General features: G+C 48.8%; 5 protein-coding genes across 13 annotated transcripts; 2 read left to right on the top strand and 3 right to left on the bottom strand.

Annotated features, from left to right (window-relative positions):
* Window positions 1-50: 50 nt before the first annotated feature.
* On the top strand, window positions 51-12,409 carry pex11b (peroxisomal biogenesis factor 11 beta). 2 transcript variants are annotated; one of them, XR_007963086.1, is made up of 6 exons: window positions 51-364; window positions 593-708; window positions 975-1,176; window positions 1,258-1,684; window positions 5,883-5,940; window positions 12,370-12,409. XR_007963086.1 is itself a non-coding variant. In XM_052069884.1 (4 exons), the coding sequence occupies exons 1-4, from the start codon at window positions 309-311 to the stop codon at window positions 1,631-1,633; spliced, it is 750 nt and encodes a 249-aa protein (XP_051925844.1). In that variant the 5' UTR covers window positions 51-308; the 3' UTR covers window positions 1,634-2,326. The 2 variants fall into 2 exon arrangements, 1 of the variants encoding a protein (XP_051925844.1); XM_052069884.1 differs by lacking the exons at window positions 5,883-5,940; window positions 12,370-12,409 and having other exon boundaries at window positions 1,258-2,326.
* On the bottom strand, window positions 1,797-10,689 carry LOC127603534 (interleukin enhancer-binding factor 2 homolog). 3 transcript variants are annotated; one of them, XR_007963085.1, is made up of 16 exons: window positions 10,545-10,689; window positions 10,068-10,127; window positions 9,699-9,741; window positions 9,335-9,439; window positions 9,152-9,229; window positions 8,629-8,731; window positions 8,411-8,476; window positions 8,222-8,338; window positions 8,070-8,148; window positions 7,892-7,979; window positions 7,678-7,739; window positions 7,494-7,608; window positions 7,326-7,416; window positions 7,089-7,246; window positions 6,880-7,004; window positions 1,797-2,158 (listed from the first exon to the last, which is right to left on the bottom strand). XR_007963085.1 is itself a non-coding variant. In XM_052069873.1 (15 exons), the coding sequence occupies exons 1-14, from the start codon at window positions 10,547-10,549 to the stop codon at window positions 7,095-7,097; spliced, it is 1,164 nt and encodes a 387-aa protein (XP_051925833.1). In that variant the 5' UTR covers window positions 10,550-10,663; the 3' UTR covers window positions 2,150-2,282; window positions 7,089-7,094. The 3 variants fall into 3 exon arrangements, 2 of the variants coding, with proteins under 2 accessions (XP_051925833.1, XP_051925834.1); XM_052069873.1 differs by lacking the exon at window positions 6,880-7,004 and having other exon boundaries at window positions 2,150-2,282; window positions 10,545-10,663; XM_052069874.1 differs by lacking the exon at window positions 1,797-2,158 and having other exon boundaries at window positions 6,863-7,004.
* Window positions 2,150-5,902, bottom strand: LOC127603532 (interleukin enhancer-binding factor 2 homolog). Of its 2 annotated transcripts, XM_052069870.1 has the most exons (15): window positions 5,754-5,902; window positions 5,280-5,339; window positions 4,927-4,969; window positions 4,591-4,695; window positions 4,408-4,485; window positions 3,902-4,004; window positions 3,687-3,752; window positions 3,498-3,614; window positions 3,346-3,424; window positions 3,168-3,255; window positions 2,954-3,015; window positions 2,770-2,884; window positions 2,604-2,694; window positions 2,367-2,524; window positions 2,150-2,282 (listed from the first exon to the last, which is right to left on the bottom strand). In XM_052069870.1, the coding sequence occupies exons 1-14, from the start codon at window positions 5,756-5,758 to the stop codon at window positions 2,373-2,375; spliced, it is 1,164 nt and encodes a 387-aa protein (XP_051925830.1). In that variant the 5' UTR covers window positions 5,759-5,902; the 3' UTR covers window positions 2,150-2,282; window positions 2,367-2,372. The 2 variants fall into 2 exon arrangements, with proteins under 2 accessions (XP_051925830.1, XP_051925829.1); XM_052069869.1 differs by lacking the exon at window positions 5,754-5,902 and having other exon boundaries at window positions 5,280-5,431.
* On the top strand, window positions 11,280-20,760 carry atat1 (alpha tubulin acetyltransferase 1). 3 transcript variants are annotated; one of them, XR_007963084.1, is made up of 14 exons: window positions 11,281-12,068; window positions 12,370-12,430; window positions 12,880-12,971; window positions 13,416-13,473; window positions 13,574-13,687; window positions 14,126-14,227; window positions 14,811-14,856; window positions 15,169-15,243; window positions 15,388-15,553; window positions 16,348-16,433; window positions 16,662-16,746; window positions 17,203-17,498; window positions 20,050-20,256; window positions 20,531-20,760. XR_007963084.1 is itself a non-coding variant. In XM_052069867.1 (13 exons), exons 1-12 carry the CDS (start codon window positions 11,977-11,979, stop codon window positions 17,489-17,491), a joined length of 1,236 nt encoding a protein of 411 aa, XP_051925827.1. In that variant the 5' UTR covers window positions 11,280-11,976; the 3' UTR covers window positions 17,492-17,498; window positions 20,050-20,497. The 3 variants fall into 3 exon arrangements, 2 of the variants coding, with proteins under 2 accessions (XP_051925827.1, XP_051925826.1); XM_052069867.1 differs by lacking the exon at window positions 20,531-20,760 and having other exon boundaries at window positions 11,280-12,068; window positions 16,662-16,716; window positions 20,050-20,497; XM_052069866.1 differs by lacking the exon at window positions 20,531-20,760 and having other exon boundaries at window positions 20,050-20,497.
* si:ch211-152p11.4 (regulator of G-protein signaling 8) lies at window positions 17,849-23,347 on the bottom strand. 3 transcript variants are annotated; one of them, XM_052069879.1, is made up of 5 exons: window positions 21,661-22,650; window positions 20,505-20,554; window positions 20,034-20,167; window positions 18,738-18,904; window positions 17,849-18,363 (listed from the first exon to the last, which is right to left on the bottom strand). In XM_052069879.1, the coding sequence occupies exons 1-5, from the start codon at window positions 22,138-22,140 to the stop codon at window positions 18,193-18,195; spliced, it is 1,002 nt and encodes a 333-aa protein (XP_051925839.1). In that variant the 5' UTR covers window positions 22,141-22,650; the 3' UTR covers window positions 17,849-18,192. The 3 variants fall into 3 exon arrangements, with proteins under 3 accessions (XP_051925839.1, XP_051925838.1, XP_051925836.1); XM_052069878.1 differs by lacking the exon at window positions 17,849-18,363 and adding an exon at window positions 22,726-23,347 and having other exon boundaries at window positions 18,424-18,904; window positions 21,661-22,196; XM_052069876.1 differs by lacking the exon at window positions 17,849-18,363 and having other exon boundaries at window positions 18,424-18,904; window positions 21,661-22,668.
* Window positions 23,348-24,135: the final 788 nt, after the last annotated feature.

The raw sequence follows: 24,135 nt of genomic DNA on the forward strand, positions 1-24,135 counted from the left end.
ACTACTACTTGTTGCCACAAGGGGCAGTTAAGCCCTTCGTGATGCTGTGAACAGTCCCTGGTACGTGAAGAAGAACGGATCCGAAACAAATGTCAAATGGCGCATGTGAAGGGATTACAGCCAGCGATTGTGTAAATTTCATTTCAAGTGATTTCGTATTTTACAGCTCTTACAAGCACGATCGCAATTGTTTCAACAATACCAGACCTCCACTGTTGGGAAAAGGGCGACCAAGGTGACTGACGCTCGGCCGCTCGAACTTATTAGCAACAAATCAGCGAGTGGATCGGCTGTTTTCATACGACAGAATGGACGCCTGGGTTCGGTTCAATTCGCAGAGCCAGGCCAAGGAGAGGATCATACGGTAATGTTGCACCCCGATATGTTCGCGACGCCGTCATGCTTATTAAAGAAATTCTCAATACGACGAGTCAGCGACTTTCCAGTTCTATGGAAACTATGTTGAAGTTTCATAAAATAAGTGATAAACAACGGTAGCGGTCCTCCGTTTATGTAACCTGAACATGGACATAATCGGAAAGCGTCGCAGTCTGGCTGTCACTATAAAAACTATTTCTTCTGTGCTTTACAGGGCTGCTCAATATGCCTGCACACTGCTGGGCTACACGTTGCTCAAAGGCGGAGCAGGGGCGCAACTTCGCAGAACTGTTAGTCAGTTGGAAGCACACATGAGCCTGACAAGAAAGTGTAAGTAAAACATCGCAGGTTGATTGAGGAAAAAAGGGGGTGGGGTTTACCGGACATTGCTGAATTAATCTAATATGGAAAAAAGTACTACACTACAAAAATGACTTGGGCAGTGATTCTTTCACATACCGCTAGAGGGCACCCGATTACCCAACGGATTTCCAGAGTGGACCGAGTCTCGCTTGTTTTGAATTTCAAGCGCAGCTTCACGGCAAGCCTCCCAAAACGTGTCATTTATGCTGAAATGAGATGTGCTTGTGTCCCAGTGCTGCGTCTGGGGAATTCGGTGGAGGCCATCGAGTCGGCAAAGAGGGCCATCCATCTCTCTGACAGCATACTGAGGCTGTGCCTCACCGTCGGCCACCTAAACAAAGCAATGTACTTTGCCTGTGACAACGTCCTCTGGGCGGGGAAGATGGGCCTCCTGTGCAAAGTGGACCAGCGCAAATGGAGCCAGAGATCTTTTAAGTGAGTCGGCATTGCAGTCACCGCTGCGTCCGGAGCAACCGATTCCACCAAGCGGTGTGCGCGTGGTTGTATGTTTTGTAGGTACTACCTGTTTGCTCTGATCCTCAACCTGACGCGAGATGTATACGACCTGCACCTCCTGATGGAGCGCGAAGCACGCCGCGAAGCGGCCAAGTCTCCCCCCTCACGCGACTCCTCACCGTGCACCGCCGCTTGGGCCGTCCCGCCTGACCCGTCGGCGTGGCTTCGCGGGCGTCTCTCCCTGTTGTCGACGGTGATGCACAACAACCCGCCGCTGCTGCTGGATCTGCTGAAGAACACGTGCGACATCTTCATCCCGCTGGACCGCCTGGCCATTTACCCCACTGGGGCGGGCTTTGTCGGCGCCTGTGGGCTGACCTCGTCTTTGCTCGCCCTCCTTGCCATCGTCCACCCTTGGCTGAAACTGAAGCCGTGAAGCCGCCGACTGTGAGGAAGGAGATCTGCTTTTGCTGGCAGACTTGATTGGGTAAGTTGTGCATTTGTCACCCAGGCTTTTGTATGGACTGAGCTGACTGAACCCATCTCGAAATATTGCCGCTGTTGCGACGCCGTGCCGGAAACATGACATTTTAAAGTCATTCCTACTGCTCCGTTTTGATGCTTCCCTCGTGATTTAGTGGCCCCCGCCTCCATTGTGGAGGTTTGGCGCAATTGCCCTCCATTTGTTGCTATGTTCTCTCCCTTTGTGTGTGCATCCTTCTTTGGCACTGGATTATTTTGTTACCGGCGGGTGGCCATTTTGGACATGTATTTTGCTTGTCGACCGATCGTGTTATGCAAATTATGAGTGGATGAAAATTGAGATTGACGGAGAAGTTTTTTTTTCACATAAAGTGGACTTTCCTGAAAATACAAATATATATACAAAAAATGTCCGATCAAGTCCTGGGGTATGTATGCCTCATCATGACAAAACCCAAGAGACAATGGGAAAAAAAGACTAATTCAGAATAACAGTTTCAAATAAAAACATGAAGAAAAAAACATCACAACTGCTGCAGCGGACCCCCCCCCCCCCTTTGGGACCGTGGACTTGTGCCGGTGCTTCTGTCCAGCGAGGCTCCCTGTGGAAAGAGGCGCGTACGAGTGTTAGAAATCAAGATGCCAATTCTACACTGTGTGTGATTGAATAAGAGAGCAAGCCCAACGTCTTGTCAATCCTGCGTTTCCATGCTGTCATCCTCTGCGTCCCCTCCCTCCTCGAGAGTTTCCTCTTCCTCCTCCTTCTTCTCTGGGGGCTTCTCATAGGCCTTTTCTGAAGGGGACACGATGACACCGTCCCAAACGGACATCTGCGTGGCCAGATCTAACAGAATGATCAGTCGTGTCATGAACACGTGCGGTTATCGGCAGCAACGGCGGCACGTCTGGATGGGTTCATTTACAGCTGGCGTCCCCGTCCAGGCCCAGGATCTTCCTGAAGCCCCCGTGTGACAGGACCCTCACCAGCGTCTGAGCGGTGAAGCACACGGCGTCCTGCGCAAAAGCCAGAAGCGCATGAAGAAGACCTCGAAGAGCTCGCTTGAGGGGGGGTGGGGGGGAATGACCTACCTGCTGCTCCAGAGTCATGACCGTGTGCACTCGGAAGTTTCCGCTCTCACGGGGGTCAGTGATGCCCACCGAGCCGGGCAGGAAGAGCCCGGCGGCCAGCATCTGCAGGCAGCGCCTTCCAAACAAACAAACAAAACGTTCAACAACAATGTGACACGACAGTGCGTGTGCCAAGGCAACTGACCTGTAGGCCACATTTAGAGACAGTGGCTGCCTGGATGGATTGTTCATCACCGCTGAGTGACCCTGGAACATCGGAGAGTTGACCCGGCCGGGGGAGGGGCAAAAAGATCAGGGCAGGTTTTCATTGAAATAGTGCCATTTGGATCCAAATGGGCAATGAACGTCAAAGGCAACGCAAAAACTAAACACTCCAAATAGGTTCTTTGAGAACTTACCAGCAAGTCCAAAATCCAAGGCGTGAGAGGCTCAAAGCCAGGGAAGCGCAGCCTGAGGTCCTTCAGGAGGCGGATCAGCACTTTGACCCTGAAGATCAGGACATGACATCACATTGGAGTGGCTTGCGAACTGGCGAGCCTCGTGACAAAGAAAGAAGTCCCCCCTTTCCCCCCTCACGTGGATTGAGAAGCGTTTTCCTCAAACCAGCGGGCGTGGCGGATGGCCGCGAGGGCGCTCTGCAACACCTTGATGTCCACTACAAAAAGACACACGAGTCGTTAACACGGAGGCGACCTGCGACTAGTGTTTTGCGTCCGTGTGGCTTGTACGGTGTAACTCTGGGTCCAGTTTGCGCAGGTTGGGAGGGACGGTGGTGATGAGGATCTTGACAGTGGCGTCCGCCGAGCTGATCTCAAAGCCCGTCTCGTTGGTCAGCATGGACAGCACTGGCGCACACACGCGCGCTCTCACTAAAATGTTTTTTTTTCAATGGTATGTTTGGAGGCTCTCGGCGGTACCTTCGGTCGAGTCCTGCGTGCGAAGAGTATCCACGACTTTGTTGCCCAGGGCTGCGACAGCCTCCACTAAAAATACAAAAGCACAGAATGATAATGACCAGCGTCGGAGCAAAAGGAGGGTCTTATTTTCTCTGCACAATTCAGTTTCGACAACAGTTCTTTACGCCCGCCATCTTTGGTCGAGCGCAAGGGGATCCAGGCGCAGGGACACTCACATGTCGGGAGAATCTTGAGGATCACGACGAGGTCCGCAACGTTGTGGCCGGTTATCATGGTCCCCTTCTTGTAAGAGCCCACCTGACGCACCTCCTCGATTTGCTGCCGACACCCCCACACCCCAAAAAACATATGCAGTAGTGCCATTTTGATTCTGCAGAAAGTCAATTGCTGTTTTTTTTGTGAATGAAGGCGGCCCATCCAAAAAAATAAATGGGTGCCAAGTGTCCGAATACGCTGACCAATGTATCGGGACGCAGATCCCGAGCGAACAGGTTCTACCTTGGCCTATATAGCCCAACTCCCCAAAATGTTGTGACATAATCCCCCAAAATGTCAGCAGGCAGCACAGCTTATAAATAAAATGTATTATTATTATTATAAAAAGTAGTGCTAAGACAATGCCGTGGGTGGACCTGCATAGAAATTTCTTTTCACGCCACCTGGGAGCACTACGTATGAGCCAGACGGATTTATCACAGCGACAGCTCATGTCTTGACTCACCACTTCAAAGTTCCCAGGGGCAACAATCAGATTATCGATGACGTTGTTGATCTTGGTGACCAGGGACAAGATGGAGGACTGTCAATTCAGATCCAGACAATGAGAACAAGGCTACCATCATGCTCGGGCAAAAGTTTGCGCGGCATTCAATTGCATCATAGCGAACGTCGCAATTTCCCAAACCTGTTCCGTCGATGTCGGGCTCAGGTCTTGATTTCTCTTCAGCAGACACTCGCTGAACGCACTCTCATCGGGCGCGGGCTTCACTCTGGGGAAGGCCATCTCACACTGAGGAGAATAACCAGTTTTCTCGTCATGTCAACGGCGATGCTGCGGGCACTCAATCAGAAGCGGACACTTGTCCTGTCACTTCGGGGTGAACGTTCAGGTGGCATGGTAGCTCGGGGGGGAGCTCTCAATTTGCTGTTCTGACAAAGCCCCGACTAACAAATTGGCAACATGAACTACTCCAATTGCTCCTGTACATAACATTGATGCCGTACTCATGATTTTACTCACCACATAAAAATCAAATGGTATATGTGGAACAAATGGATGGTACCTAAACAGGAATGAAGAGTCCACAGTCATTTATTACGGTAAAGGCAGAGGGAAACCACAGACCGGATCAAATGCATTCGGAGCAGCCAATGTAGAATTATTATAATGTAGTCGTGAACCAGCGCGTTTGCGATCTGGGCTTTCATTAGTCACCGCAGTAACGTCATCAACAATTCCGCGTAGCACTGAAGTATAATTCAGGTTGTAAACGGAGGTCTGTGCTTCAAAGAGTGTTTCGATCAGAAACATGGAAGAATGGGCCTTTGACTGTTCCCTGCGACGAAGACGGTGATTTGCATAGCTCAACTCACCGCTGGACGAGTCCTCCGCGGGACCCAAAGCGGCCTCCTCGACCCCTGCCGCGGTCCCCTCTGAGCACAAATACACCAACGCGTCGGAAAACGATTGCCAACGCTGAGGACGGGCTTGCTTGCTCCCGTTCATTCATTCAGTCATTCATTCATTCAAGCTACTACCGTCGCTAAGGGAATACAGGTGCTCACATATTGGGACGTTCTTCATTTACCACAAATTGGATTCAATGAGGTCAAACAGAAACCGATGCAGTGAGCCGCCCGAGCTAAATCGGACCGATAACATATCATACTTTTGAACAACAACAGCAATAATAATGATGATGAGAATTATCCCTTGTGAGCATCGTTGGCTAGTTTTAGGCTAGGCTAACGACCGCACTACCGTGAAGCCAACAGATTACGAAACAAATTCACATGGCCGCTGTACATCCACACAAGACTACGTTTCAAAGCAATTCGATTTTTTACCTCATTGCGTACGACGTTTTGGCAAAGAAACGGAAAAAAATATGCAGAAAATTTGATGAACGTCTCCACTATACCAAAGATTGGCTGGCTAGTGGCGACTACCCCGTTTATTTTTCTTGTATTTTACAGGCGTCGGAAAGATACGATGGCACAAGTCTGACACCTCCTGGTTTGGGGTGGTACACATGTATGTACACTCACTGTTATGTTAGTTTTTTTTACGATTTGAATTTTACTTTTATTTGGTCTCCCGTACGAGAAACTTGTCTCGGAGGACAGGCCCCCTGTGCCGCTACAAACGTTGGACAATACAGACACTACAAGACAATATATATTCTATCTACATTGGACAATACATTACAGGCATATGCACACCCAAACTACTCTCATGTCTTGCCGATTGTCTGCCTCCCTCTAATTGTTTATTAATAACGCTGACAGCCTGCAGTATGAATGACTTTTGAATGTGGATTCAGTTTCCAGAATTAAAAAAAGTCGACTTTTTATGCCCGCCGTGATTTTATCATCGATTCGCAGCAGTGGGGTAAAATTCTATGTAGGCGTAAGAGTGGTTCATGTATTCGGGTCTCTTTATCACTCGTTTGTGGTGACGTCACAAGGATGCGACGAAGTGAAGGTTCGTTCCTGGCGCGTGCTGAAAGAAAAATGAATTAAACGGCGTCGTCTATTATTCCTTGTACACACTGGGTGTTGTAGGTTCAGGTCTCCACAGAAAGGGGAAAAAACAGAATGAGATCAAAATTGTAAGGCGCACACAGGCTACCTCTCAATTGGCGGGATTTTGTGCGTTATGGGAAAAGGTTGACAATTTGTCTTCAATGAAGGAAAGTCGATTGTGCCGTCATTTCTGTTGTCGTTGTTACTTGGCTAAAACGTGAGGTTATCGAGCAAGTTTAGAGTTTTGTTGACGTCATTACCGTAATATAAAAAGAAACCAAGCGAAATAAATTTTGAGTTAAAAAACTTTCATGATTTGGGATTCCAACATTGGTGTATGAAATAAATATAATTTTGTATGTAAATATATATACAAAAAATGTCAGATCAAGTCCTGGGGTATGTATGCCTCCTCATGACAAAACCCAAGAGACAATGGAAAAAAGACTGTAATTCAGAATAACAGCATCAAATAAAAACATGAAGAAAAAAAACATCACAACTACTGCAGCGGACCCCCCCCCCCCTTTGGGACCGTGGATTCGTGCCGGTGCTCCTGTCCAGCGAGGCTCCCTGTGGAAAGAGGTGCGTACGAGTGTTAGAAATCAAGATGCCAATTCTACACTGCGTGTGATTGAATAAGAGAGCAAGCCCAACGTCTTGTCAATCCTGCGTTTCCATGCTGTCATCCTCTGCGTCCCCTCCCTCCTCGAGAGTTTCCTCTTCCTCCTCCTTCTTCTCTGGGGGCTTCTCATAGGCCTTTTCTGAAGGGGTCACGATGACACCGTCCCAAACGGACATCTGCGTGGCCAGATCTAACAGAATGATCAGTCGTGTCATGAACACGTGCGGTTATCGGCAGCAACGGCGGCACGTCCGGATGGGTTCATTTACAGCTGGCGTCCCCGTCCAGGCCCAGGATCTTCCTGAAGCCCCCGTGTGACAGGACCCTCACCAGCGTCTGAGCGGTGAAGCACACGGCGTCCTGCGCAAAAGCCAGAAGCGCATGAAGAAGACCAATGGTGTTGCTCGCTTGAGGGGAAAAAAAAAAAAACGACCTACCTGCTGCTCCAGAGTCATGACCGTGTGCACTCGGAAGTTTCCGCTCTCACAGGGGTCAGTGATGCCCACCGAGCCGGGCAGGAAGAGCCCGGCGGCCAACATCTGCAGGCAGCGCCTTCCAAACAAACAAACAAAACGTTCAACAACAATGTGACACGACAGTGCGTGTGCCAAGGCAACTGACCTGTAGGCCACATTTAGAGACAGTGGCTGCCTGGATGGATTGTTCATCACCGCTGAGTGACCCTGGAACATCGGAGAGTTGACCCGGCCGGGGGAGGGGCAAAAAGATCAGGGCAGGTTTTCATTGAAATAGTGCCATTTGGATCCAAATGGGCAATGAACGTCAAAGGAAACGAAAAAACTCAACACTCCAAATAGGTTCTTTGAGAACTTACCAGCAAGTCCAAAATCCAAGGCGTGAGAGGCTCAAAGCCGGGGAAGCGCAGCCTGAGGTCCTTCAGGAGGCGGATCAGCACTTTGACCCTGAAGATCAGGACATGACATCACATTGGAGTGGCTTGCGAACTGGCGAGCCTCGTGACAAAGAAAGAAGTCCCCCCTTGCCCCCCTCACGTGGATTGAGAAGCGTTTTCCTCAAACCAGCGGGCGTGGCGGATGGCCGCGAGGGCGCTCTGCAACACCTTGATGTCCACTACAAAAAGACACACGAGTCGTTAACACGGAGGCGACCTGCGACTAGTGTTTTGCGTCCGTGTGGCTTGTACGGTGTAACTCTGGGTCCAGTTTGCGCAGGTTGGGAGGGACGGTGGTGATGAGGATCTTGACCGTGGCGTCCGCCGAGCTGATCTCAAAGCCCGTCTCGTTGGTCAGCATGGACAGCACTGGCGCACACACGCGCTCTCACTAAAATGTTCTTTTTTTTCAATGGTATGTTTGGAGGCTCTCGGCGGTACCTTCGGTCGGGTCCTGCGTGCGAAGAGTATCCACGACTTTGTTGCCCAGGGCTGCGACAGCCTCCACTAAAAATACAAAAGCACAGAATGATAACGACCACCGTCGGAGCAAAAGTCTTATTTTCTCCGCAAAATTCAGTTTCGACAACAGTTCTTTACGCCCGCCATCTTTGGCCGAGCGCAAGGGGATCCAGGCGCAGGGACAGGCACACACTCACATGTCGGGAGAATCTTGAGGATCACGACGAGGTCCGCGACGTTGTGGCCGGTTGTCATGGTCCCCTTCTTGTAAGAGCCCACCTGACGCACCTCCTCGATTTGCTGCCGACACCGCCCCCCCCCCCAAAAAAAACATATGCAGTAGTGCAATTTTGATTCTGCAGAAAGTCAATTGCTGTTTTTTTCTGTGAATGAAGGCGGCCAAGTAACCCCCCCATCCAAAAAAATAAATGGGTGCCAAGCGTCCGAATACGCTGACCAATGTATCGGGACGCAGATCCCGAGCAAACAGGTTCTACCTTGGCCTATATAGCCCAACTCCCCAAAATGTTGTGACATAATCCCCCAAAATGTCAGCAGGCAGCACAGCTTATAAATAAAATGTATTATTATTATTATAAAAAGTAGTGCTAAGACAATGCCGTGGGTGGACCTGCATAGAAATTTCTTTTCACGCCACCTGGGAGCACTACGTATGAGCCAGACGGATTTATCACAGCGACAGCTCATGTCTTGACTCACCACTTCAAAGTTCCCAGGGGCAACAATCAGGTTATCGATGACGTTGTTGATCTTGGTGACCAGGGACAAGATGGAGGACTGTCAATTCAGATCCAGACAATGAGAACAAGGCTACCAGCATGCTCGGGCAAAAGTTTGCACGGCCTTCCATTGCATCACAGCGAACGTCGCAATTTCCCAAACCTGTTCCGTCGATGTCGGGCTCAGGTCTTGATTTCTCTTCAGCAGACACTCGCTGAACGCACTCTCATCGGGCGCGGGCTTCACTCTGGGGAAGGCCATCTCACACTGAGGAGAATAACCATTTGTCTCGTCATGTCAACGACACGGACCGGAATTTACAGAACCAGCCGGCTATGCTGCGGGCACTCAATCAGAAGCGGACACTTGTCCTGTCGCTTCGGGGTGAACGTTCAGGTGGCATGGTAGCTCGGGGGGAGCTCTCAATTCGCTGTTCTGACAAAGCCCCGACTAACAAATTGGCAACATGAACTACTCCAATTGCTCCTGTACACAAAATTGATGCCGTACTCATGATTTTACTCACCACGTAAAAATCAAATGGTATGTGTGGAACAAATGGACGGTACCTAAACAGGAATGAAGAGTCCACAGTCATTTATTACGGTAAAGGCAGAGGGAAATCACAGACCGGATCAAATGCATTCGGAGCAGCCAATGTAGAATTATTTTAATGTAGTCGTGAACGCAGCGGCAGGCAGCGCGTTTGCGATCTGGGCTTTCAGTAGTCACCGCAGTAACTTCAACAATTCCGCGTAGCACTGAAGTATAATTCAGGTTGTAAACGGAGGTCTGTGCTTCAAAGTGTGTTTCGATCAGAAACATGGAAGAATGGGCCTGTGACTGCTCCCCGCGGCGAAGACGGTGCAAGCGTGATTTGCATAGCTCAACTCACCCCTGGGCGAGTCCTCCGCGGGACCCAAAGCGGCCTCCTCGACCCCTGCCGCGGTCCCCTCTGAGCACAAATACACCAACGCGTCGGAAAACGATTGCCAACGCTGAGGACGGGCTTGCTTGCTCCCGTTCATTCATTCAGTCATTCATTCAAGCAGCGAGCTACTACCGTCGCTAAGGGAATACAGGTGCTCACATATTGGGACGTTCTTCATTTACCACAAATTGGATTCAATGAGGTCAAACAGAAACCGATGCAGTGAGCCGCCCGAGCTAAATCGGACCGATAACATATCATACTTTTGAACAACAACAGCAATAATAATGATGATGAGAATTATCCCTTGTGAGCATCGTTGGCTAGTTTTAGGCTAGGCTAACGACCGCACTACCGTGAAGCCAACAGATTACGAAACAAATTCACATGGCCGCTGTACATCCACACAAGACTACGTTTCAAAGCAATTCGATTTTTTACCTCATTGCGTACGACGTTTTGGCAAAGAAACGGAAAAAATATGCAGAAAATTTGATGAACGTCTCCACTACCAAGGATTGGCTGGCTAGTGGCGACGACTACCCCCTTGTTTATTTTTCTTGTATTTTACGGGCGTCGGAAAGATACGATGGCGCAAGTCTGACCCCTGCTGGTTTGGGGTGGTACACATGTATGTACATTCACTGTTCTGTTAGTTTTTTTCACGATTTGAAATGTACTTTTATTTGGTCTCCCGTACGAGAAACTTGTCTCGATGGACAGCCCCCCCCCCTGTGCCGCTACAAACGTTGGACAATACAGACGCTACAAGACAACATATATTCTATCTACATTGGACAATACATTACAGGCATATGCACACCCAAACTACCCTCATGTCCTGCCGCTTGTCTGCCTCCCTTTAATTGTTTATTAATAACGCTGACAGCCTGCAGTATGAATGACTTTTGAATGTGGATTCAGTTTCCAGAATCTAAAAACGTTGACGCTTAAAACTCGGCATTTGAACAGGGGTGTGTCGACTTTCTATGCCCACCGTGATTTTATCATCGATTTGCAGCACTGGGGTAAAATTCTATGTAGGCTTAAGAGTGGTTCGTGTATTCGGGTCTCTTTATCACTCGTTTGTAGTGACGTCACAAGGATGCGACGAAGTGAAGGTTCGTTCCTGGCGCGTGCTGAAAGAAAAATGAATTAAATGGCGTCGTCAATTATTCCTTGTACACACTGGGTGTTGTAGGTTCAGGTCTCCACAGAAAGGGGAAAAAACAGAATGAGATCAAAATTGTAAGGCGCACACAGGCTACCTCTCAATTGGCGGGATTTTGTGCGTACGGGAAAAGGTTGACAATTTGTCTTCAATGAAGGAAAGTCGATTGTGCCGTCATTTCTGTTGTCGTTACTTGGCTAAAACGTGAGCTATCGAGCAAGTTTAGAGTTTTGTCGACGTCATTACCGTAATATAAAAAGAAACCAAGCGAAAGAAATTTTGAGTTAAAAAACTTTCATTATTTGGGATTCCACCATTGGTGTATGGCGTCACGAGGCGAAAACATGCGCCTTTTGGCTTTGTGAGAATTACGGTAGATGCTATTATCCAAGCGAATCAGCCCCAATAACAAATGGAGGCAGCTTGCCATGCTAAAAAATAAACGTCTTTTGCCGTGCAGAGACAGTTGTCTGTGACTTTCCTTTGCCATTGCAGAGAACGTACTTTTCTGAAGGCAGGAGGCTCAGTTTTTTCAGAGGCTTTAGTTTTTGTTGTCTTTGTTTTTTTGCCAGCGAAGCATCTGCTTGGGTTGCCGGTAGCCCGGTTAGCTAGCTAACAAGGGTGGCACCTGCTAGTGCACTGTTGCTTGGATTGCTTGTGTTGTACTGTACCTACCTCATCCAGAGAAGCAAGGGAAACGTTATGGAGTTTCCTTTCAATATCAACCACTTGTTTCCTGAGAGGTTCTCCATTTTGGACAAGACCCTTGTTGCGGGGCGTATGTCTCCGAGAAGGTAAAGTGGTTCTTGATCATGGTTGCAATGAAAACAGACCATTTGAATCTCCTTTCTGTTTCAAGCAAACCACCCGTTAAGCGGTGGCTTTCGCGTACGGAGATGAAACCATTGCATAGATAATGTCTTAATTAAGAAGTAGATATTTGTCTGTACTTCCACATGAAGTAAATGTATCCTTTCCAGATGGAATCAAAATAGAATATTTTGAAGATTAACCAGGATGGCTGTTGCCTCCAGGTGCAGGTATTGATACGTACTGTAGCATGATAGGCCCTCTTGTCTTGTGTGTTCTTTGTAGGCCAGAACTTCAATCCCATATAGCCACTGTGATTGATGAACTGGGGAGAGCCTCAGCAAAGGTGAGTATCATCATCAGCATCATCAGGTCGAGGAGGGCCTTGTCGTATGTATACAGTGACACAACGTATAGATAGTTGGCCACATAATCGATGAGGAAAACGTGTGATTTTTCCAAGGACCATTGACAAGTATTTATGTCAACTTCTTTTTGTTTCTGTTTGCCTCAGAATTGAGATTGAGAAATAGACATTTTCAATAGAATATTCTCCCTCTCATCCGACTAGATTATTTTATCAAAGATCGTAGACAAGAATTTCTCTTGATATTTTTGTATGTTTGCTTGCCTCCGAATTATTGCCCTTTTTTGCCATATCAGTCAAAGTCTAAATAATTTGAATTGAACAAAGCTGAAGTAAGATATGATATGTCATTCCGCAATAGATTTTTGTGTCCGAAAACCATTTTCCAGTCAGGCTACGAACAACGAATATGTGCGCTCTGCCCACAGGCCCAAAAGCTAACCACGCCCGTCACGAGCGCTACCAAGATGCAGTCTCAGCATCATCAACTCTACCTGATGAAGGATGGAGAAAGCCAAGGGTATATCGTGATGCTCATCGCCGCTACTTTGCACATATGTTTGGAGCCGTTTGTCTCTGGGCTCCATCTCGTCACCGCATGCGCCTGTGTGGCATTCCCAAGTCAATTGGCCAAGCAGAAGTGTCACGGAAACGATGCCTTAGTACGCTCTGCCTCGCAGACGGAACTCGCCGAAGCAAGCTATCAGCGTTTTGGTAGTGCACATTCACACTGAGGCAATGCCAGCAACTTCCCTCACATTCTATCGTTATTCGGAGCACAGTGGAGTCAGCCAATCATCCGCAAAGTGTCTCCAGCCGGTCCAGAATGCCGCCGCTCGCCTCTCTCGACCGGCACTCGTAAGAGGGAGCGCTTCACTCCTACTCTGGAGTAGCGAGAATGAAGCGGCGGCAGATGACAGCGCACCCTTGCGCCGCCCCTAACCCCCGTCTTTCCTACTGACAGAGGCCGTGGCGCAATTGTGGGATTTCTCAAGGTTGGCCACAAGAAGTTATTTCTGCTTGTGAGTCTCTTGATATGTCTTCATCGCTTGACATGAACGCGAAGATGGAATTTTTTTGGGGGGGGGGGCTCTAACTCCACCCGATGTGTTGTCTTCATAGGATCCGCAAGGTTTGCACGTAGAGGCGGAGCCACTCTGTGTTTTGGATTTCTTCATCGCTGAGAATTTGCAGAGACACGGAAACGGACTGGAGCTGTTTCATTTTATGTTGCAGGTGACGCTCTCGTACTGCGGGTTGGGAAATCCCCGTCGTCTGCCGTTGGCACGCAAAGACAAACTGGGTCACGTAACCCAACTTACAAACAACTTTGTCATCGTGTCACCATTGCATTTATTACAATCAGACTGAAACGGGAAAACCGCTCTTGTACGCATCTGTCACGGATCACCGATTGTCAGATTTTTTGGGGGGGAATGCTGAAAACGCTCCTTGCCGTACGTTTGAAGTCGGGCGCCATGATTTTGTAGCCCGCTCTACCTGGTATTCCTGTAACAGTGCCCTGTCATGACAAGTCGAGCTTTGTTTCATCGATTAAGAAAAAAAAAATGACGAGTGGACAGAAGTCACTCGTAGTAGTTGTGTGTATCGGGGATGGAAACTCCAGATGAAGTTTTGTCTTAATATAAGTGGCGTTTCTCCTTTTGTTCCAAGCACAAGAAGATGGAGCCAGCGCTGATGGCGTATGACAGGCCTTCGCCCAAATTGTTGTCTTTCCTGGCCAAGCATTACCACCTGACGCAAAGTGTTCCCCAGGTAACGTTTCGTTGACTTCCTCGTGTCTATCGATGATCACGACTCGCAAATTCACCTCTTCGCAAATTTTTATTTTATTTTTTTAACCAACCCTGCCGTTCCTTGCTGAGAAACTTGCCTTTTGGTCCTTTTGCGCACTGACTGAAATGCGCCCAAGCCCTGTCCTGTCAAAAAGTCGCAGGACTGAGAGACAAGCTTCGGATGTTGGGGCAAAGCCAAGCTTAGTTGCGAGAGTGAAAAAAAAAAAAGTCACGAGTGTCACCGCAAAGGGAAGCCTCCGCTTTGTTCGCGCTACCTCTCACGAGGCGGTCTGGCCCGCAGGAGCGAGGCAGGGAGCTCTGAGAGCTCGGGTGGAGCCAGGCCATTTCCGGATTGGAAAACCGTGCTCAAAAGTGTGTTACAGTCCTCCAGACGAGATGTGAGAAAGGCATGAAGGACTTTTTAAGATAAAAAAAAATATATATGTATATACGGTATATATTTTTTGCTTGGTGAATCAGAGAAGACATTTTGTGCGAGGTCTTGTCTAACGCTATCATTTGGCACTTTGAGTCATTTTGTCTTTTTTTTTTGTTGCTCCCAGGTCAATAACTTTGTGGTGTTCGATGGCTTCTTCCAGAACAAATCAGGTACATTTGATGTGAATTGGAGCGTTCCAAAAGGTTTCTTTTGGCGTGCTTTTGAACATTCTGACGAAAACTGGCCTTTTGAAACTGGCCCTTTTGTCCTCTCGACACACCCACGCCCAGTGGCATAATTGTGACTTGGCTCCCCCAATGCGTACGGTATCTAATATGTATATAGTAGCCACCTGTATAGCGATGCGTTGTTTTTTGTCAGATCACGCTCTTTCTTAAAAAAGTTGGAATTCTGTTGTCCCACGAGCTTCGCTGAAGTCAAGAAGTCAATACTGCAGGTTCTCAATGCCTTCTCCTCCACAGTGGCCCAACCGAGATCGATTGCCACGAGAAAGCCCGACGGCGAGATCAAACCCTACTCCATAGCGGAGAGAGAAGGTACTACCTGGCAACAAAATGCTCTCTTTTTTGCGACGGGCGCCGTTCCCGTGACGGACGAGTGTATTTGTCATGCTCTCGGTGCCGGTCGTTTGGAGGTGGTGAGCGTTGGAGCCTCAATCCAATGATCAATTTGCTCAACAGCGGTGCGTCAGGAGCGCCGGAGTCTCCCCTGGCCGTTTGCCGCGCCCCAATCTCCCCAGCGCTCCCTCAGTGTGGGGTCATCGCCCACCAGGACCGTCACGTCTGCACCCGGGGACCAGAGCCCAAACTTCCCTCTCGTCTCAACATCCCGGGAAAGACGCCCCAGGTAAGCGCACAGACATTGGTCGCTTGTGCGTCCTCGTCTTTTGGCAGCAGATTGGGTGGGGCTCGCGATGGGGTCCGGGAACGACTAGCACTGTCGCGGTCACTTGCCAGCAGGGCGACTCGGTACTTTGCCTCCTTCATCTTTCACGGCGTTGCCAAGAACCGGGTGTCAGCGTCCGTCTCAATTCCAGCTTCTAAAAGCTTTCTCTCTGTCTCTTTTCCACCCTCCTTTGTTCACCCACGACTCTCCACGCCCTTTTGCTTTTGAAATTCATTTGCTCATCCTTCCCCAATGTCCGTCCTACGCTTTTCATGCAATAGTTCTCTTCGTCGAGCTCAGATGGGTTTCCATTGACTTGCCCCCGCCCGCCGCCATTTGGAAAGACTGCTTGAGTTTAATTGAAAATGAAGCATGTGCCGTGAAGGCAAGCCCCTCCCCCCCTTTTTTTTCTCTTGTTCGTCAGGTCATCAGAAAGAAACACGATGGCTCTGACGTTGCCCCCTCCCCCTTTGAACGTATTAAACGTCCTAATCCACAAAACGGAAATCCAGTGTTTGAATCGTCTGCGCTTTGGCTCTCGATCCCACGCGCGTGACTTGCAAGAAAGAAGTGTTTGCTGCAAAAGTGCCTTTCTTTGGTTGTCGTTTTTGTTGTCTCCCCTCTTTTTTACCTTTGACTGGCATTGTCATCTCCCTGTGCGTTTCCTTCCCCCTTTTTTTGTCCTGTTCTGTCTTTTTGTTTTGGTTTTTTCCCCCCACCGATCCCCCATGGTCGCCCTTGCCTTTCTCTGCTAGCCAACAGGGTCAAGTTGCCAGAGACGGCCTGTACAGTCGCCACCTGGACCCCAAATCTTTGGGAGCGCTGGGAAGACCCCTGCCAGGTAAAGTTCACCGAGGACGTAAAGCGCTTTTGAAATCATGGTGGACAAGTTACCGTGCTTACTGTGAAATCTAGGTTTTGGTGTCATAAAAAAAAGAGACTTAAGTGGCTCTCTAATTTGGAAAAGATTGCAGCTGTCTCCAAAACGACGGACGGGCCTGTATCCAAAGGCTCGTTTGTGGGTGCTGACCCTCCCGCTCGTGTTTTGAAGCAGTCTCTCCTTCCTCAGGTGTGATATCGGCGCAAGACCAACCAGGCATTTTGGGGGCGACGGAAACGCACAGGTTGGGGGCACTGCCGAAACTACAAAGCAGGTACAGCTTTTAGACACGACAACGCGAACGCGAGCTTCGGGCACGTGCAAAAGTGGTCGTCGTCGATATCCAGCAACCAACTTGTCAAAACAAACTGGGGCCTACTGAAGGTTTATTTTTCAGATTTCTGGGTTACCCCAGGACCTACAAAAAACCCCAGAATGTTTACAAAGGTGATTTCTACGTTTCCTATGACCTTGTGTAGATGCAAGCGATTTCGAAACGCGCTTGTGATCAAGGCTCGGTTCCCGACAGCATAGTCTCATGATACCGCGCCAAGAAATGGAAACAAAAGACTCACTGAGACAACCAAATTTCATGTTCCAAATGCGCAGTCTTGGCATGCTCAACGCACGCCAAAGGCTGAACATTCGAGAGAAAAGGCAAATCACGAGGTCCAGAGCCGAACACGCCCGCCCTACGGTTGGTTGTTGACCCGTCATTCCTTCACCCCAGGTGCGCGGCGTCTCCACAACGACCCGCACCTGAGGACAATGGCGTTTGCGGGCCGACATCCCTCTCCAACAAAAAACTCCACCTCGGAACAGAGGCCGACGCGGAAGCGGGATCTCCCGCCGATGCCGGGAGCGGGTTGACGGCTCCGTTGCAAAGTCAGACGCATTCAGCGGAGGGCAGAGAGCGAGAAGGAATGGAGCGCGTCCCTTCCCACACCGGCGCCAATGGCCGCTTTTCTGCCCAGCAAGTGAAATGGCTGCTGTCGAGCAGGGCCACGTGTCCGTGGTGATGGCCGGGTGAGTCCAAATTTGCTGTCGCCACAAAGCACTGCTCTGAGAGATATTTCCGGCGTGGCCAATCATACGCGGATCCATTCGGACAAGTGCGAATTCGCAAAGCGGACAGCCCGCACGCCGATTTTGCCCGTCCAATGAGGAAGCTGCCTGCGCCACTTTTCACTTCCGGCAACCCGTGGCTCTTTCCGCCCCATTTTGCAGCTCTTTAGTAGTCTCCCGCCTTCTGGAGAAAGTGGGCTTGGAATTGGGCTCCGCGCTAAGCTGAAGGCTGCCCAGCACGCATGCGCTTACCGCGTGACGCCCACAACGTCATTTTTTTTCTTCAGAAAATCGCCATCACCGACCGTGACTATGAGCGGTTTCATTTAATTCCGATTGTTGACAGAAAAATCACTTCCCTTCCGGTGCATTGGTGAAACCCCCCCTCTCCCTGAATATAGAGCCCAATTCACTTAGGGCAATCTCTAAGCTTCTTGGAATTTCCTCAAATTTCTCATTGTCGTCAAAAATACTGGTTCCTTCTCATGATGTCGCTGATCTCATGATACTCGCGTATCATTTGACAACAGTGCTTTTGTTTTTTTGTCTTTTCCGTGAGGCGCAAGGAACCTCCTTAGTGTCCGTCTGTCTTGCTTCCGCGAGCGTGCCAGAGGCCACGGCCGATGCCTTGGCGGTCTCCGCGCGCGGCTGGCCGCTAGTCGGCCTCCCGCAGTAAGCCGAGGTAGATGGTGGACTCCAGGAAGCGGGGGTAGCAGTCCGTGTCCAGGAGCGAGTAGATGCGCCTCTGCGCGTGCGACAGAGAAGTGTGGGAGGGAGCCTGCAGCAGCCGCACGGTCAGATCTCTGGTCTTACAGTCGATGTTCACCTGCGGAAAGAGCGCATGACGATGACGACTGGAAATACTCGGTGGCCAGATGGCCCCAAGACAATTTTTTTGTGTAAAATTTGGATCCATGTTTACCAAGGAGTGAAATGACTCACTCGGGCGCCGAGGCAGAACGTAAGTCGACTATCAAAGCCGCGCACCTAAGTAGCCCTCGGATCGTAAACCTTGCCCGGTCGTGTTCAAAATCCAAGCGGTGACAGATCCACGTCAAAAGAAACATTTGGAACGGTGAAGAATTGGGCGATTCCGATTTCATTGTGCTTCTCGATATGAACGATGGGAAAGAATGAGGCGCTGACCGTTGTTGCGCGTGAGATTTGAGTCATTAGTCGCGAGAATGAAGGGGCCCGTACCTCCCGAGGTGAGCCGGCCAGGATGTAGGTGGCGCAGATGTCCTTTGCCCTCCTCTGCAAGCTGAAGTTGTTGGACGAATGTTTGTACTGCTGGCAGGCCAGGTAGAACTGCAGATTTTCCTCACTGAACTCGGAACGAAGAAATGCCTCAAACACCAAAACCCCAGCTGAGAGAAGGGGAGAGGGAAAAAGATGAGTCGAGGGTTCCGGCTCATCTTGTTGGACGGAAGCTTCCTAGATTCGAGCTGAACCCGAATTTCGCAGCGGACATTTTCAAACCTCACATGTGCACGTTCAATCAAATGTCCTGGAACCCCCGGCGGCAGGCTTACAAGTCACTGCGCGCTCAAAGGCTTTGGGAAAAGTGAGACATTCTTTCGCTCTTCCCCCCCTCTCGCAATCACACCTTGCCTCATTTTGGTGGCATTCAAAGTATGCCGTGTGTGACGCGAGACGGACGGGCACGTCGTCAAGGACTTGAATAACTGACGTCAATTTGCAGGTTTGGAAATCTCACGCCACCTTTGTCATGCAAAGCAGCTCAACAAGTTCCAGCAAGAAAGGCTTTGTATCCGTGTCATGGTTTACTATGGCTTCTATTTATAGAACAGGCAGGCTGGCTCTGGAAGTCCTGCAGCTCTTCTGGCATTCCTGCACGCCATTCAAGAAGCCATCAACATCAACATCATCGCTTCAGTCACTGTCTGAATCAGATACAAGTCGGGAAGCGATAGTGCGGGCGCTTCTTTCCAAACTCGGCCACTTCAGTCTGCGGCCTAGAGAATTTTTGGATTTTAATTTTTTCCTGACCACAAGTCACACTTTATTTTATTTGGCTTTCTAGTTTGGCTGCGACTTGTCCAGATGAAAATTAGAACTTGGACCGGTGCCCAAACATTTATTTATTTATTTATTGATAGCGATTTATAGCGATATAGATTCATGTCTGTTCCTAGAGAGAGAAATAAAATAAAGCCTACTGGGGGAGCAAAAGCATGTGCTTTTTTTTCCAAAATGACAGCTATTGCATTTAGCAAGATTAGCTTGTCTGCATTTCTGCATTCCCATTTTGCAGCATTCTTTGTCTGCACCTTAGACCCCCCCCCCCCGACCCATCCCCTTTTTTTTTTGTTTCGCTTTTTTTTCTCCATGTGCCACTCCTTGAACACGTACTCTGTGAAACTTGCAGTGGCAGCAACAACACGCAATGCGGGGGAGAGGGGGGGAAGGGTCCAATTGTGTACTCGGTTGAAAATGGAGACAAGGAGGAAGTATTTTGAGCAAGTGAGAACTAACTCTGACTGTCCAGCAGGTTGTCCAGGGACTGGGCCCATCTTTCCAGTTCTTCTCGACTGATGGCGTGCCTCTTACTGTGGCCCACCTGGCTCCACTGACGCATGAAGAGCAGCCGTGCCCTCCTCTCTTTGGCACTGTACACGGGCGAGACAACACAGAGAGAAGAGGCTAACGGCGTTCTGGACCCGTTTGCAAAGGACTCCAAAGTCAAAAGTACATGAAGGTAACCCAACCCGGATGTCGCCGAGGCACCAAAGGACTGTTTCAAAGTGCTCGCGGGAGAAAGGAGAGAAGCTGGATTGGACAACGGCACCACTCGGCCGCTCCAGTTTTCAAATCACTGTCCGCTTTAAATGCCAAGTATTGGAAGAAAAACATCTTCGTTTTTGATTCGAATCCTTCCGCCCTACTCTGATGTAACACGACACAAAATCTCATGCATAAAGTACTGAGCACGTGTCGAACTCTTACCTGTCTTTGTGTTCTGTGTTTGAAAGGTTGGAGTTTGAGGAATGGGGACTCTGAAAGACATGAAACGGATCACATGCGAGCCTTCCACTTCTCGTAATTGACTGCGATTAGACGACCCAACGACGTACCAAAAAAAGACACTCTGAAGACAAGTGACTTAAAACCACTGTCCCTTCTGTCTTCGTTTGTTCGCTGAATTTGACTAAACAAATCAAACGTCATGCGCTTGGACACGTGAGAGTGTAAGTCAACCCCAGGAAAACAACAAAGAGGCTTTAGGCAGACTGTGTGTCGGAAAACTACACCAAAGTGCATGAAAGCCGGGGGTGGGTTGTTTTTTTTTTTCCTTTTTTACAATCAGTAATTGCCTTGATTCGTCCGATCGGTGCAGGTTTTCTGGCACTATGTTTTCTCCAAACTGGCATTCAAAAGCAACAACTTGAACGTTGTCTCATGAGACCAGAGAATTCGGTTGGCCGTGGTCTGAGAAGCCTTTGGGTTAACTCGTGGGAAGCTGCCATGTGTCTGTTGGTGAAGGAGCGGCGTCAATCTGGATGCTCGCTTAGACTCGTCTGACTGGTGGAATGCCGCGGGGATGGCTCGTCCTCTTTCCGCCGAGGATCGGTGGCGTTTTGATGCACTGGGGCGAGTCTTAACGCTTTGATTCCACAAGACGTACTTAAAATTAGGCCCCGCCTACCAAGGACGTACTTGTACATCTAAGTCTTTTTTTTTTTTTTGCGTCACAGAGAGGAGGAAGGTCTAATGCAATCTGTGAATGAGAATAAGCCGTTTGCATTGTAAATTATGTATAAAAAAAGTGACCAGTATGTGAAAGTGGTGCTCACATGATTGAAACGCACACTTTTACAAAAAGCTCTTTGTGTGCGTTTTTTTTTTTTGCCCAGGAATTGCCATTTTCATGAAACTTGGCCATTTTGCAATGCTGATTGCTAAAGAATGGAAAAAGATCATAACACATTTTTTTATGCTGAAAGAAGGGAGTCCAAACTTTATTTTGGTAGGCTCCATGTTTCTATAGCATTAGAACCAAATATTCTGTGGGCCTTGCAAGATCAGTCAAAATCCAGTAAAACGCTGGGATGGAGAGGGTTGCTCCAGTGAAAGGGATTGAATAAGTTAATTGCGGACCTACCTGGCCAAATAGACTCTTGAGGTGCAGTTTGGCAGCCGAAAGTTTGGCTCGATGTTGCGATTTGAGGACGAATGGATGGGCGGCAGATGTAGTGGATGGAGAAGCGAAGTCTTCTCTCTCGACACCGCCGATGCTCTCCTTTGCCGCCGGGGCCAGTTGGCTGTCACTGTAGGCCCGGCAGCCTTCGCCAATGGCAGCCACTTCAAGGTGGTGGCTCTTGCTCTTCTTCTCCTGCAGGTCTCTCAGGTTCTCCGCACTGACACTAAGCTCCTTCGTCAGTTCTTTCTTGCTAACTTTGCAAGCGCTGGGCTCCTGCATGGCAGGAAGCTGCTCGGCGTCTTCCTCAACTTCAGCAACAGAAGATGTGCCGTAGTCCCGCTGGTCTTCATGCTCCGTTCTCTTTAGGTCTACCTTCCTCCATGAGAAGAAATCAAGATCCAGGAGGGATCCCTCCGAGCGGAATCTCCGCAGAGTGGCCATGGGAGATGATGATGATGATGATGGTGATGATCAGGGACCGTGAAAGGAAGGAACTTCTGTAGACAAACAGTGAGCGGGGGAGAAATAGGTCAAGGTACAAAGAACTAGGGCAGAGTTTGAGTCCGAGGCGCAGGCTGTTGAATGCAACGGATTGTTGGGCAAGTGTTAAAATTGGACAATGAGTCAGAAGGAGTTGCTCCACAATGGCAAACAAGTGAAGACGCAGTAGGAATTATTCACTTATTTGGTCATGTTCATTTCGCCATGCAGAGACCACATTAACCTGGGAAATCGCTTCAGGAAGGAAAGCGCGTTTTTCATTGATATGATTAAATTACTTCGTTCTTGGGGAACCATTAAAGTAGGGTTCAACATATTTTGAGCCAAATGAATACATACATGAACATGATAACCCGCTGTAATCCACAGGCCTGGAATTTACTTGAAAGGGAAAATGTGCGATAACAAACAAATGGGCCAAAGTCGGATTTGGGTCTTTTTTTTTTTGAACCACCGACGTTTGAACATGCGTTGAAGTAGTCCCGTATCATAAATAAACAAACTTGACGTGTTACATGGGATTACCTCTTCTAGGTGTTTTAGGCTCTTTCCATTGTGGATCTTGAAAGGTGGTCACGGGCTGTTGCGCATGGACGAAAAAAAAAAGGCTCAGAGTCCGCAAAAGGTGACTTCAACCAGCGTCGTCTCCGCGGCAGTCCTTGGTGAATGTGCGGCTGCCTCGCATCGGGACTCCCCTACGTCGAAAAGATCGCCGCCGAAATGAATTAACGAGTGTCGCACAGTGAACGAGATAGAAGGGAAATTTTCGAGTGACACTTGAGACAACACCTGGCCTCCTTCCCATAACTCCAGCCACACCTTCACGACTGTCTGAACTTGTCTGAGGACACAACACGCATACAGGAGGCACCACAACCCCGTGCCCGAGTCATAAGCGAGAAAGATAACAGTTGTCTTCCTCTGAGTGCCATCGGAAATCGGTGACTGCGCGGCGATACCGTAGCAAGACTACACCATAGCGAATTTTGTGTGCAACCACTTTATCGACCATATTGTAAATGGAAGATTAAAATATTGTTGTTGTTTTTTAGTACATCCGAAATCAACATCAAGTGGCATTTGAACACTTCGATACAAATAGAACAAGAAGAAGAATTGACGACGGGAACGAAAAGACGCTCAGGCATGAAACGGACACCTGCGAATGACTGACGTCACTGGGGTCCTTTGACGCGGGCGCGTTCTTTTTGGAACGAGCTTCTCTCTCCCAATTGGACTCGACGGCGTGTGCCGATTATCGGATGTGTCGCTGTAGAGCTCAAACGCCGTTTGTTGATTTTTTTTTTTTTTTATCGAAAACGATTTGGAGCAAACGTGTCGTTCGTTATCTTGCTCGTTCCCGGCGGCTGGGATCCGCTTCACGTCAGCGTGCTCCAACGGGCTAACACCAATACCAAGGTTCGCATGTTGGACACTACACGCCGTTCTGGATGCTTTTATTTCGTTACTATATTGTATGTATGAAATATAGTTGCGACTACTGGCGCTGCTTTCCCAATGCCCTTGTTTTAAGTTAGTATCACAAAAATTCCACGCAGTAAAATACAATACACAGCGCTTCACAAAACGGTTAACAAAGTCAAATAATAAACGCAACACAACATAAAAACACGGACTGTCGTGAAATCTTAACCACTTTTCCCATAGCTGTCACATCAGGCAATACCTGAGTCAATATAAATTATGATGCTGAACTTGCCCTGACAATCACACTTCTACTGAACCCAATGAATTAATGTATTCTACTAACCTTTATGAATACATCGCATTCATCGGTCCTCCTAAGATTTTTTCCCCCTCCCAGAACCATATTGGGCTAAGTGTGTGTGTGTGTGTGAAGTGTCTGATACTTGATCGAAACAGTGTTCAATACACATTAGGCAGTAATATGGATACGAACAGCACTTTGTAGAC

Source organism: Hippocampus zosterae, chromosome 7, assembly GCF_025434085.1.
Source record: "Hippocampus zosterae strain Florida chromosome 7, ASM2543408v3, whole genome shotgun sequence".
NCBI classification, from domain to species: Eukaryota; Metazoa; Chordata; class Actinopteri; order Syngnathiformes; family Syngnathidae; genus Hippocampus; species Hippocampus zosterae.